We start from the raw sequence: 14,623 nt of genomic DNA on the forward strand, positions 1-14,623 counted from the left end.
GAGGGTGACCCACATTAAATGGCCAAGTTCTCCAAAAAATATGACATAGTTGTCATGGGAGTGGGTCACCCTCCCAGGGCTGTGGGGTACTCGGTACCGGGCCGGTCTCAGATGGGAATGTCACAGCAGCGGTGACACAGTCCGTGGCCCTGGGCGCCCAAGTAAACGGGGAAATTGTATGGTGAAATGTAGTGGATTAAATGAATAGTTCGTGACGCCACCTGTGGTGTTCGGCAAGGGAGGTGCCAAGCCGACGCTGCATGCAGATCCTCTGGGACTAGTGGTATGTGGCGGCAAAGATGTTATAGCTCCCCACAGGCGGAGCTGCAGTCCCAGGGCAGTGCAGATGTAGAGGCAAAGGGAAGGCGTAGGTGAGGCAATGTTGGGCACCAAGATGTAGCAGTGCCGGGTGTGTTGGCACAGGAATAAGTGGAGGACACCAGAGCATGTAGTTCCAAAGCTTTACTCACAGTCTGTTGTGCAAACAGGTGCCTGCCTCCGTGCTGTGTCCTCCGGGTCAGGGACTCAGTCAATCTCCAGGCCAGATGGAATACTCCTTTCCAACACTCCGCCAACATGTGCCTTTCTGAACGTCTCCTCTTATAGCGCCTATAAATGAAGTACTCCTAGTACTGAGTTACACTGGAGTTCCTCCTGTTCAATGTTCTTATGAACTTCCCTTGTACGGCAGAGAGCTGTAGCCTGCTTCGGGGACTCCTTGCTTCCTAGTCCTGGCTCACTATCCAGTTGCTGTTGTGCCCCCAAGTCTGATGTGGGAAATATTGTATATAGTATTGTTAACTTCTACTCCTCCGGTGTCTGCTGCAGGATCATTAGTATCCATACAACCTCGGGGACCAGGCCCCAGCTTTGCGCTTAGAACTTCTAGGAAGGGTTCTCCTCAAACCCACGTCCTCTGTTCTCTTTTATTCCTCACGTTCCATACTAATCCTTTCTTTCTATGGAGAATCAGGCTTTCAGTCTATGTTGCTCTCTCTGCCTTTCCTGTGCCAGCAGACCCATGTCACTGGGATCTGCTGCAGCACTTCCATCCATCTATCCCTCTCTCCGGGGATCTTCCTCTCTAACCAACTGACTTCTCAATCTTCAACTCTTCCCGCTCTCTGTAATATAAACTAACTCCACCCACCTCCCAGCACGTTTCGTGTTGCAAGCAGGGAGCCACCAATGGGTGCTTTGCTATACTCCAAGCAGGGAGCCGCCGAAGGTGCTTTGCTACACTACTTTGTGGTGTGGGGTGCAGGTGTTGGAGTGTGGTTGGGAGTTCCCACCTTACCTGGATGGTGGGGTACCACACCTCAGGAGGAGGTGCAGTACCTCTGTGGTAACTGAGCCTCAGGGGCGCCACAGGAGATTTCAACTATCCTGACATTTGTTGGGAATCTCTCTCAGGCAAAACTAACAGGTCACGGAAATTCTTATCCTCTCTTGCTGACAACTTTATCTTCCAAAAGGTAGGAAAGAAAACAAGGGGAACTGCTACCTTGGATCTAATCCTTATAAACAGGGAGGAAATGGTTGAGGAGGTAAAAGTGGCTGGGACCCCACAGAACTTAAGCACATACTAAAACTTGCAGGGCACAAATCAGATTATTAAAGATGACAATGAATTGAGGCTTGCAAGAGACGTCAAAAGCAATAATAAAGGATTTTGGGGATACGTCAAAAGTAAAAGATAAGTCAAAGATGCAATAGGATTTTTACAGGATGAAAATGATGAAATGGTAAGACAGGATATTGAGAAGACCGAACTTTTAAATTCTTATTTTGCATCTGTTTTCTCTCAGAAAGGAAATGTAACATCAACTGCTCTTCACTGTCCTATTAAGGGAATAGAAGAATCCAGGATATCTATAAAAAGAAAGATAGCGAGGAAACACTTAGCTAACCTAAATTAATTCAAGTCTCCAGGTCCAGATGAATTACACCCCAGTGTTATGATGAGTCACCGAAGGAGGAAAAAACACAATACCAGCTAAGTCCAGAAAAACCAGAGAGGTTGGCAGCTATCGGATTGCAGACCCCTGAACCTATCCACAACAACTAGCAGTAGCCGTGGGAGGTTCCTACGGTGCCCTAGACCCCTTGATCACAGCCGGAGAACTATATAGCCTAAAGACAGAAAGGGGAAAAACTAAACTGCCCCAGAGCAGACCCCAAAGCAATAGGCAGCCCCCAAATTATAATGACGGTGAAGCAAGATGAAAACACTAACACAGATAGAAAGATAGGTTGAGCAAATGATGGGGCCCAAGCTAACTACATAGGACAGGATAGGAAAGCTGCTGTCTGCCATCCGCAAAAACCCTATCAAAATGAGCCAACCGACTGATAGGAAAAACAGGCCCTGAAGTCGCTAGGCTTCAGAAGACTATATCAGCACTCAGGTATATTCTGAAGACAGAGCAAAATATCAACAGATCAGAGACAAAAATGGAGTTCAGCTCACCCCCGACCGGGGATGGCAGAACTCCCAAAAAACAAGGCAAAAACAAAAACAAAACTGAAGAGTACAAAGAAGAGCAGAAAACTTAGCTTTGAGATGCAGGAATCAGACTGGTCTCCTAGAATCCAGCAGGAAAATCACCAGCCAGGAAGAAGGGCGTCGGCAGCCTTATATCCAGTCCTCAATTCCAGCCACCCAGTCATCATCTAGCTGCCCATGTGTTTGGTAATCAGCCTCACTACCTTCCTTCACAAGAGGAGGGAGTTCATCAGACCTCAATGGTGAAGGGAAAAATGAACTCACAACACCCAAGAGTACTGAAGGAGATAGCAGAAGAAATTTTTGAACCCCTCTCCATAATCTTTGAAAATTCATGGAGAACAGGAGAAGTCCCAGAAGACTGGAGAAGAGCAAATGTTGTTCCTATATTCAAAAAGGGGAAGGTGGACCCAGGCAACGATAGGCCGGTGAGTCTGAATTGTATACCAGGAAAGATCTTTGAACAAATTATTAAACAACATGTATGTAAGTACCTGGATAAGAATGAAGTGATTAAACAGAGTCAGCATGGGTTTGTAACTAATAAGTCATGTCAGACTAACTTAATTTACTTCTATGACAGAATCACTGATTGGGTGTGTGGCGCCCCTGAGGCTCAGTCGCCACAGAGGTACTGCACCTTCTCCTAAGGTGTAGAGCGCCACCAACTAGGTAAGTTGGGAACTACTTTCCACACTCCAACACCTGCATCCCACACACAGGATAGTTCAGCACTGATCACATTGCGGCTCATGCTTAGAGGGTAGCAGAGCACCTCTGGTGATTCCTTGCTTCGTAACACGAGATGTGCTGGGAGGTGGGTGGAGTAGAGATCCATATAAAAGAGTGGGAAGGTTTAGAATTACAGGTCAGTCTGACAGGAGGTTAGGCGAGAGGAGTTCAGTTCTGAAGTTCGTTTTGAGTTCAGTTTGAATTCAGTTTAGAAAGAGTGCTTCAGCTGCCTCAGTGATCTGAGCCAGCTGGCACGGGAAAGAGAAGAGAAGAAAGACGTAGAACTGCAACCTAAGCTTCCATAAGAGAGAGAGGGAACAGCGCGGAATGAAGGAGTAAGGAGAACAGAGAGGAGTTGTGGGTTGGAAGAGGAACCCTGCCTATAGGTTCTCAGCGCAAGGCCAGGGCCCGGTCCCCGAGGTTGTATGGACACTTATGGTTCTGCAGCATACACCGGTAGAGTAGTTGGCTGTAAATGCACTACTCCCATCTAAGACTTGGGACACAACAGCAACACGGATAGAGAGCCGGGATCCAGGAGGTCCCTGATCAGGCTACAGCTGTCTGTCATACAAGTAAGGTTCTAGGAACATCTGACAGGAGGAACTTCAGAGAACCACGGTACTGGAGTTCTTCACACTAAAAGGCGCAATAGAGGAGTCGTTCAGGAAAGTCACATGTTGGCGGAGTGTTGGAGAGAAGAACCCTGACTTGCCCGGGAGGTTGATTGAGTCTCTACCCCGGAGGACATGGCACAGAGGTGGGCACCAGTGGTTACCGAGAACTGTGAGTAAAGCTTTGAAACTACAAGCCCTGGTGTCCTCCATTCATTTGTCGCTAACACCTCCAGCACCGCTACATCTGGGTGACAACATCTATGCCATTCTGCGCCTCTCCTCGTCCATTGCACCTACACTGCCCTGGGACTACAGCTCCACCTGTGGGGAGCTTCACCATCTTTGCTGCAACACACCATCAGTCCCAGCGGATCTGCATGCAGCGTTGGCTTAACATCTCCCTTGCCAAACACCACGGGTGGCGTCACGAACTATTCAAATAAACTATAAGACTATTAACATCACCGCCATTGATATTGGGCGCCCAGGGCCACGGACCGGGTCACCGCTGCTGTGACACATCCCCCGACACCGGCCCGGTACCGAGTACCCCGCTGCCCTGGGTGTGAGGGCGACCCAATTTTGGCATCACGAACAGGATGACGAGACCCGATGCCATCGGGTTCTGTGCGCCTGAAATTTGTGAGACTTTGTGCTTTTGAAAATGTGCAGAAGACCTGATTTGATAGACTGTGAAATGGACATTAGAAATGGCCGCTGGCGCAGAGTAAAGGGCGTGAAGAGATGGGAGGTCCTAGAAAAAGACCACGAAGAGTCTTGGGCCTTCCCTGCCTGAATTACTATGTGACAGATACATGGCCCCCCCCGAGGGGTTCATATACTGGCTTGGTATGGAGGCGCTGGAAGAAGACGCCGCCCCCGGAAGGAGGGAAGCCTCAGTGATCTGAGCCAGCTGGCACGGGAAAGAGAAGAGAAGGAGAATGATGTAGAACTGCAACCTAAGCTTCCATAAGGGAGAGAAGGAACAGCGCGGAACGAAGGAGTAGGAGAACAGAGAGGAGTTGGGGGTTGGAAGAGGAACCCTGCCTATAGGTTCTCAGCGCAAGGCCGGGGCCCGGTCCCCGAGGTTGTATGGACACTTATGGTTCTGCAGCATACACCGGTGGAGTAGTTGACTGTAAATGCACTACTCCCATCTAAGACTTGGGACACAACAGCAACACGGATAGAGAGCCGGGATCCAGGAGGTCCCTGATCAGGCTACAGCTGTCTGTCAAACAAGTAAGGTTCTAGGAACATCTGACAGGAGGAACTTCAGAGAACCACGGTACTGGAGTTCTTCACAATAAAAGGCGCAATAGAGGAGTCGTTCAGGAAAGGCACATGTTGGCGGAGTGTTGGAGAGGAGAACCCTGACTTGCCCGGGAGGTTGATTGAATCTCTGCCCCGGAGGACACGGCACAGAGGGGGGAACCAGTGGTTACCGAGAACTGTGAGTAAAGCTTTGAAACTACAAGCCCTGGTGTCCTCCATTCTTTCGTCGCTAACACCTCCAGCACCGCTACATCTGGGTGACAGCATCTATACCATTCTGCGCCTCTCCTCGTCCATTGCACCTACACTGCCCTGGGACTACAGCTCCACCTGTGGGGAGCTACACCATCTTTGCTGCAACACACCATCAGTCCCAGCAGATCTGCATGCAGCGTTGGCTTAACATCTCCCTTGCCAAACACCACGGGTGGCGTCACGAACTATTCAAATAAACTATAACACTATTAACATCACCGCCATTGATATTGGGCACCCAGGGCCACGGACCGGGTCACCGCTGCTGTGACACATCGCCCTGACACCGGCCCGGTACCGAGTACCCCGCTGCCCTGGGTGTGAGGGCGACCCAGGTGGATCAGGGAAATGCTGTATAGTATATCTTGACTTCTGCAAAGCATTTTGTCAAAGTATCTCACACAATCCTTATTGAAAAAATGGCTAAGTATGGAATGGACAAGGCAACTGTTAGGTGGATTTATAACTGGCTTAGTGATCGGACCCAAAGAGTGGATGGAAATGGCTGCACATCCAGTTGGAAGAATGTCTCAAGTGGGGTACCACAGGGCTCTGTCCTGGGCCCTGTATTGTTCAACATCTTTATCAACGATTTAGATGAAGGAATTGAGGGTAAACTGATTAAATTTGCTGATGACACAAAGCTCGGAGGGATAGCTAATACTAGAGAAGAGAAAGAGAGGATTCAAAACAATATAAATAAACTGTAGTGGGCAGCAACTAACAGAATGGTTTTTAACAGGGAAAAATGCAAAGTACTACATCTGGGCAATAAAAATGAAAAAAGGTTATACAAAATAGGAGGAATAGGGCTAAGCAACAGCACATGCGAAAAAGACTTGGGTATACTAATAGATCACAGACTGAATATGAGTCAAAAGTGTGATGCAGCAGCAAAAAAGTCAAATGCAATTCTAGGATGTATTAACAGAAGCATACAGTTTAGATCACGTGAAGTCATTATTGCCCTCTACTCCTCTTTGGTCAGACCTCATCTGGAATAGTGTCCAGTTTTGGGCGCCACATTTTAAAAAAGACATCAACAAACTGGAGAAAGTTCAGAGAAGAGCGACCAGAATGGTGACCGTTCTGCAAACCCTGTCTTATGAGGAAAGGTTGCAGGATTTGGGAATGTTTAGCTTGCAGAAGAGAAGACTGAGAGGAGACTTAATAGCTGTCTACAAATATCTCAAGGGCTGTCACATTGTAGTAGGATCATCTTTATTCTCATTTGCACAAGGAAAGACTAGAAGCAATGGGATGAAACTGAATGGGAAGAGACACAGATTAGATATTAGAAAAAACTTTTTGACAGTTAGAGTGATCAATGGTTGGAACAGGCTGCCACGAGAGGTGGTGAGTTCTCCTTCAATGGAAGTCTTCAAACAGAGGCTGGACAGACATCTGTCTGGGATGATTTAGCGAGTCCTGCTTTTGAGCAGGGGGTTGAACCAGATGGCCCAGGATGTCCCTTCCAACTCTACGATTCTATGTTTCTATGTCAAAGAACACATGTACCACTAAAAGGTATCCATAAAACTGTCATCTCCCCACGCAACTCCCACACCCTCATGCAGCTCCATTGACGGAAAAATATAAACAGTCTTTTTGTATATATTTTTTATATATATATCCAAAAAATAATAACGGAATTGCGTTTTTTTCTACCATTTCACCCACTTAAGAGACAGTGACTGTTGTGTAGGGAAAAACCAAAAGGCTGAAATGACTTCTACTCAATATTAATATAAAAAAATATATTACTATTACCGGTAATTGTATCACTTAATATAGAGCAGGACTAAGTACGTTGTGATAGGTCTTATTGCACTTTCTATAATTACCTATAGCAGCAAATTAGCACCATATAATATGCAGCTTTTTATAAAGTTTATAATAAAGTAACTTGGCACTCAACTGAATGATCCTTTAGAAAAGGACGCAGTTTCCGCTGCTTGTCTGGCGACCAGACTAGCAGCGGAAACTGTCTCCAGCCCGGCTTGCCCTAACACTGCATATATATGCCTCATATGGGCCTCACATGGGCCTTGATTCTTCAGTGCCACACAGATACGGTACCAACAGGCACACAGCCTTATTACTCCAGTGAGCCAGACTCCTTTTTCAGTGCCCATTATATTATTTGATTAACCAGCACAGTACGTCCCAGAGACGGCTGGAGAATATAATATATACTCGCACTATATTCTCAAAACAGGAGTCCATATAACTCTCTGCTCTTTATCTTTCTATTATATTTTGATAATGAAAACTGAAAGAAAAAGAGCGCAATAGGGTCTTACCCGAGCAAATGAGAAAAAAGAACAATAAAATATACTCACCCTGTGTAGGAGAGTATTAGGCATAAAGGAACAAAGTCAGCTTGCTGCACATCCAAATGACCACGCCGTGGCCATAAATCATCAGATTCAAAGAAGGAATTTTTATGGATTAACCGTGCGCTGCCAGACCATCACTCCTCACAAGTTGTGTGCTTTAAAACATTTAATTCCCAACGCGTTTCGAAGTTAAAAACTTCTTCCTCAGGGGAAACGCGTTGGGAATTAAATGTTTTAAAGCACACAACTTGTGAGGAGTGATGGTCTGGCAGCACACGGTTAATCCATAAAAATTCCTTCTTTGAATCTATTATATTTTGATAGCAGTCGGACTGACGAAGGCCGGTTGTAGGCCGAAACCTCTCTGAGACTGCATAAAAAAATAAAAACTTCATTTCTAAAGGATCATTCAGTTGAGTGCCAAGTTTATTATTTCACGTTGGTCTGGGCAACCTACTTATGCACCCTGCGGTAGTTCCACGCTATACTTGACACGTTTTATAAAGTTTATAACACCTATGCTCCTTTTTTGAAGCCATGGTATCTCACCAGCTCCTCCACATAGTGTGATGTCCACACAGCACTTCCGCACACGCAGAATGATGCTTCCACAGCCCCCCAACATATTATGATGACCCTGAGACACTGTGTTGTGCTTTTCACAGCCCCCCTTACATTCACATACTATGATGGGTCTCCCAGCCTCCCCACATGCTATGATGATCCTCACAACCTCCAACACACTATGAAGGTCCTTGTATCCCCTTCCACCACATGCTATGAAGGTTCTCACAGCCCTTCACACATGGTATTACGGTCATTACAGCCCCTCCACAAAGCCTCCCACACAGAATTATGGCCCTTATAGCCCCCCCCATAGACTGTATGATGTCCTCCACAGCCAGTATGATTGATCCTCATAGCCCCCTGCACAGTATGATGGTCTTTACAGCCCTCAGACATGGCATGACATTCTTCACAGAACACCGCGCATGGTGTGATGCTATTCATAGTCCCTTACACATAGTATGATGGCTCTCACAGCTCCTCACACATCATATGAGGTCCTCACAGCCCTCAACCTATGATTTGAAGGCCCTCACAGCCACCCTATACATGGTAAGATGGTTATGTCGGCCCCCTATACCCTGTGCTCATTCGCGTTACATTTGACTAACAATAAAAAAAAATACCTTCAATTAAAAAAAAAATACTCACCTTGCTCCCGTTCCTTCTGCGCTCTATTCTAGTCTTTGCACTGAGGCTCCACTGAGCAGACGGCATGTAGTGAGTGACATCTTTGCATCGGCTGTTTTGAGTTTCACTGGCTTAATGGTGTAAGGATTTGGTGGCTCCTTCCTTTAAAGATGCTCTACACTGAACTTGTCAAGAGAAAAGATTGGTAACAGGCATACTAAAATATGAACCTAGGAGTAAATTATGATACTAGGCCGTTCTGTTGAGGCCGCCTTCTCCATAGAAAACAATAGAGGGAAAATAGTGGGGAAAAACGTCATCTCACCTCATCTGTTGCAGCACCTTGCCGGATGAAGTAACATCGCCCAGAGTCGTCTCAGGCTTGGACGTCGGCGAAATAGAAAAAGGTGGGAGAAGAAACCTCCAGCGATGAAATCAAGAAGGAAAGTTATCTTTTTTTGTAAAAAAAAAAAAAAAATTATGAAAACTTTTATTTGGTACAGTAATACCAGTAATACTTCAGCTCTTAGCTGAAACATGTTGGTTGTTCATCCCAGGTCGTGGTGACCAGGATCCATGTCTTTTTTAATGTACAGCTGTACCAAATAAAAGTTTTCATATTTTTTTTTTTACAAAAAAAGATTACTTTCCTTCTTGATTTCATTGCTGGAGGTTTCTTCCCCCACCTTTTTCTATTTCGCCAACGTCCAAGACTGAGACGGCTCCGGTCGGTTACTTCATCCAGCAAGGTGCTTGTTAGCATTTTGCTAGGCAAGGTGGGCTTCCAGGAGTGGACCCTCTGGACCGTGGCACAGAGGGGCCCCGGGCAAGCAACCTGGTGGGACTGACCCCTGTACAGGGACTGTTAGGAGCAGGCCCAGGGGTTCGAATGCCACGGCAGCCGGTACCAAGAGGGGCAACTTGGAATGGACTGGAGAGAGACAGAGGACCTGGTACCACGAGCACAGGGAAAGCGTAGGCCTTGGATGGAGACTGGAGTAGGACAGCAGGAGACAAAGACACTGGCAGGCAGGACCGGAGTAGGAACACACAGGATCGGAGTAGGACTGCAATAGAAGCACAGGAAGGTATGAGAACCAGCGCAGTGCACAGGGCAGGGGCACGGGGGCCTAGCGTGCGGATAGCACAACAACGATCAGGCGCCTTCATTATGGGAGGGCGGCCTGAAATACCTGAGGACCAGCCCCCATTGGTCCAGCGGTGCTACCGAGTGAGGGCACCCCCGGAGCATAAGTGACAGGGAGAGCCAGCCGTGGCCTATGGCGCATGTGCAAGGACTGTAGTGACGTCACAGGCCGTGAGCTGGTCTGAGGAGGATGCCACTGCCGCCGACGGACGGAGGAGAGAGGCTGCGGTGCTGGATGGTGAGTAGGAGTGTGCGCGACGGGGGCCGTGACCGGGGCCGTGACAGTGCTGCAACAGATGGTGAGCTGATGTTTTTTCACCACTATTTTCCCTCTTTTCTTTTCTATGGAGAAGGCGGCCTCAACAGAACGGACAATTTATTTGTCCCTGCTTTGAGGTCTCCTGTCTTAGTCAATCGATAACTGCATTTTACTACAATGTGTGGAATAATTATAAATTGTACAATATATTATAAACTTTAATATTATTGTCCGATCACCTTTAGTAGAACCTGAGGTAGAGGGATCTGCCCTATCTTTGGACATGAAGCCTAGATCACAAATTAAAAAGGCAATTCCCACTTCCTCTGTTGTGTCCCATGAATGGGAACAACTTATGTAATTTCTACATTATACATTTCATTCTGCTGTTGCTATTGAGAAGCTCTGCCCTCTGAAGTCTGTCCCTTTGTCTCTCCTGTAGTTGATGATGTTCGCCCTTGCTCCTTCCCTTCTCTCTCATTATCAGTTTGATATAGCCATTTTGGATGTACATGTATACTTCTCTGTTTGGGATTACTCTTTCCACCTGCTGCATTGTACTTAATACAAGATTTCAGAGAATATCAACTCTGTCTCTCCTGGACTCCTATTACAAGTCAATGCTGGCTGAGTTGGCACTATCTGAGGACACCTGGCATATAAGTACCACAATCATACAGTTATCTACGGGATTGATGGCTAAGGATTTAGAGACACATACTGTCTTGAAGAGTCAGAATATACTCCTTTGATGTGGTTCCCTGTCCTTCGAACAGAGGAGCCTAGAGCACATGGCTGGAGCAGCCGTGAATCATGGAACACCCATGGGGTGTTCTATAACAACCTCTAGTAAAAATTTTGCTGAGTACATTGGTCTGTTTGGGCACTGGAATGTTAACATCAGCTTGGAGTAATCTAGATTCAATTTCTCCAGTATCTGCTGCCTCATGTTTGATCTTCAGCTTTGCATTTGGCTAGCAGCCTTGTGTTTGGCCTGCAGCCTTGTGGTTGGTGTGTGCCTAGAGTCTTGTGTTTGTTGTTTGGCCTGCAGCCTAATATCTGGCCTGCTGCCTTGTGTTTCTTGTTTTGACTGCAGCATAAGTTTAGTTCTGTCACCCACTAAAAGACGCTTTTTATTACAAAAAATAGTTTTGGCATCATCATATTTTGTTTTTTGCGATAGTTGACATTTTTTGATCGCTTTCTCCTCCGATTTTTGGGAGGCAGAATGAACAAAAACCAACAATGCAGGAATTGGTTTTTTTTTTTTGCCGTTTCGTGTGTGGTAAAACTGATTAGGCAGCTTTATTCGAGTCAGTAGGATAATAGCAAGACCCAATTCATATTGTTTTGTTAATGTTTTGGCACTTTTTCACATTTAAAACTATTTTATAGAAAAAATTATTTTTGCATCCCTTTATTCTGAGAGCTATAACTTTTTATTTTTCTGCTGATGGAGCTGTTTGGCAGCTTGCTTTTTGCGGGACAAGATGACGTTTTCAGAGATACCATTTCTATTTACATTCATCTTTTTTATCACATTTTATTCCACTTTTTGTTTGGTATGATGATAAAAAGACAGACAAAGTCTTCAATGGATAAAGAAAAAGAAAGCTCCTGGCACTGAGAGCTGGGTGACAACTGTCCGAATCAGCTGACACCTGGCGGCAATCGCCCACACACAGCCGCCTGTGAGTGGGCGTTTGCCATTACGTATATATACTGCATTCGTTGGGATGTCATTCCTGAACATAATTAATGTGAAAATGAGGGTCCGAATTTAGCTTACTGAGGTGCGGCAACAGCGGTGGAGTGGGGTCACATGAGGCAGGAGCATGGTCGGCGCTGTTGGAAGCCAGCGGTTATTTGAATGGGCATTGCTGCGGACTCTGGTCAGGGAGGAGGGTGTATCCCGGTGGTATGACGCAGGAGCCATTGATCTCCCGGTAGCCATTGTTGGAGACGTGAGGCAGGAACTGAGTTCAAGCTGGGTGTCAGCTGTCAGAATCAGCTGACACCTGGTGCCATGAAGTATATAAACAATTGGAGCAGCACCTTCACAATAATATTAGATAGATCAAAAGGACCAAGGTGCCAAATGCCTAAGTACATACATGCAAGAAGGCATAGAAAACAGGCATTAGTAGGCACCAAAGGGCCTGAGTGAGGAGGTCAATAAGGGCATATAAGCGAGGCAGATAATGTAACAGCTAGTTTTTTTAAGTGCAAAGTAAAAATTTATAAAACCATTTAAAAAGAGGACACAAAGGCTGAATCACCTGTGTAATGTCCATATAATAATAAATGGACATGTAACAGTCTCCCACAAGAAATTCAAAAAAATCACATATTAATACAAAGTGGATGCTTAACCCATAATCAAAACATGTAACTAGAAGACAGAAAAATGCATGATAACAACCATACAACAATGATAGACAATACAATATGAAAATAAATGAATAGAATATATGTGAGCTATCTCGCAGGGTGGATACCTGTAATGCCAATCAAATCAAGGTACTAATACGTAACCTGAAAGGAGGGAGGCACAACAGAGTCATGAAGTGAGAATGGGTGGCTTCATTAGGGGTATAGGGAAGATACAGAATTGGTGATATATACATAAGCCAGTGAATGGAGGCTCAGTTCTGATTGGAGAAGACAGTATTAATTAATATAGCACATGGGTATACCTAAATTGATCCAATATGTGACCATACCTGATATCGAGGGTATAGGTCCATGTGTCCATGTGTACCTGAATAGAAACCCACTCCCGGCATCAATCCACCACAGTCGTATTGGAGCGCATAGTGCATAATGCATGTTGTGTTCCTTGGTCTTCATGACGCTCTCTGTGCATCAAACATTTCCCTAAGACTATCACAGAGCAGGTGCATTTATACGGAGACTTGATTATACACAGGTGGATTATATTTATCATCATTAGTCATTTAGGACAACATTGGATCATTCAGAGATCCACAATGAACTTCTGGAGTGAGTTTGCTGCACTGAAAGTGAAGGGGCCGAATAATATTGCAAGCCCCACTTTTCAGTTTTTGAATTTCCACAAAGATTTAAAATAACCAATAAATTTCGTTCAACTTCACAATTGTGTCCGTGTTGTTGATTTTTCACCAAAAATTGACATTTGGTATCTTTATGTATGACGCATGATATGTGGGAAAAGGTTGAAAAGTTCCAGGCTGCTGAATACTTTTGCAAGGCACTGTACTTTATGTAATTACATAATTGAATAAATATACTTCCAATGCAGTGTTATTTAAAAATATTAAACGCTTTTATTTCTGGCAGATGACTGTACCTGGAGCTCCAAGGCATATTTAGTATTTTCAGATTTTAAAGAAGATGATTATGGAATCATACCGGATACATATGAAGACTATGCCATTATCCCAGATATACCTCAATGTGTCATATCTTCTGATTCATCACAGACTTTTAAGCTAAATAAAAATAATGGAAGATATGGTGAAGATGAAGGAGGTCACACAGAGGAAAAGCCAATTTCATGCTCAGAATTTGGAATATGTTATGGTATTAATTCAAGACTTGTTCAACAAAATAGGAGTGACTCAGGGGAGAAGCCATTTTCATGTACTGAATGTAAAAAAGGTTTTAAAAGGAAACATGATTTTCTTAAACATCAGAGAATTCACACAGGAGAGAAGCCATTTTCATGTCCAGAATGTTTGAAACATTTTACAGAGAAATCAAATCTTGTTACACATCAAAGAACTCACACACAGGAGAAGACATTTTCATGTCCAGAATGTGGGAAATATTTTAAAGTGAAATCTTATCTTGTTAGACATCTGAGAACTCATACAGGGGAGAAACCATTTGCATGTTCAGAATGTGGGAAATGTTTTAAGCAGAGATCAGTATTAGTTATACATCAGAGAACTCACACCGGGGAGAAGCCATATTCATGTTCAGAATGTGGGAAATATTTTATAAAGAAATCTAATCTTGTTACACATCAGAGAATTCACACAGGTGAGAAGCCATATTCATGTTTAGAATGTGGGAAGTGTTTTAACCAGAAATCAAATCTTGTTGTACATGAGAGAAGTCACAAAGGAAAGTAGCCGCTATGTTTTTTGAATAATCTTGTTGACAAATTGTGAAATAAAAAATACATCAATTACTGTCAAAGTACTAATAAAGAAAAACTTCCAATAAAGATCTGTTATCAAAAACAAATAGAATAAAAATAACACCTTTATATTTCAGATTTATATATATATATAAATAATTTAAATAAAA

General features: G+C 44.6%; 2 protein-coding genes across 2 annotated transcripts in view; one reads left to right on the plus strand and one right to left on the minus strand.

Moving 5' to 3' along the window:
• Positions 1-14,476, plus strand: part of LOC141050970 (uncharacterized) — a 63,029-nt gene extending 48,553 nt beyond the window's left edge. The window contains exon 9 of the mRNA XM_073547734.1: positions 13,970-14,476. Within this exon, the coding sequence (XP_073403835.1) occupies positions 13,970-14,445 (476 nt within the window). The 3' untranslated portion in view covers positions 14,446-14,476. The remainder of the gene's footprint in view (positions 1-13,969) is intronic.
• Positions 1-14,623, minus strand: part of LOC141051169 (uncharacterized) — an 872,784-nt gene that overhangs the window by 395,637 nt on the left and 462,524 nt on the right. The window lies entirely within an intron of this gene.

This window comes from Dendrobates tinctorius, unplaced genomic scaffold (assembly GCF_039654945.1).
Source record: "Dendrobates tinctorius isolate UK_male_01 unplaced genomic scaffold, ASM3965494v1 ptg000155l, whole genome shotgun sequence".
NCBI classification, from domain to species: Eukaryota; Metazoa; Chordata; class Amphibia; order Anura; family Dendrobatidae; genus Dendrobates; species Dendrobates tinctorius.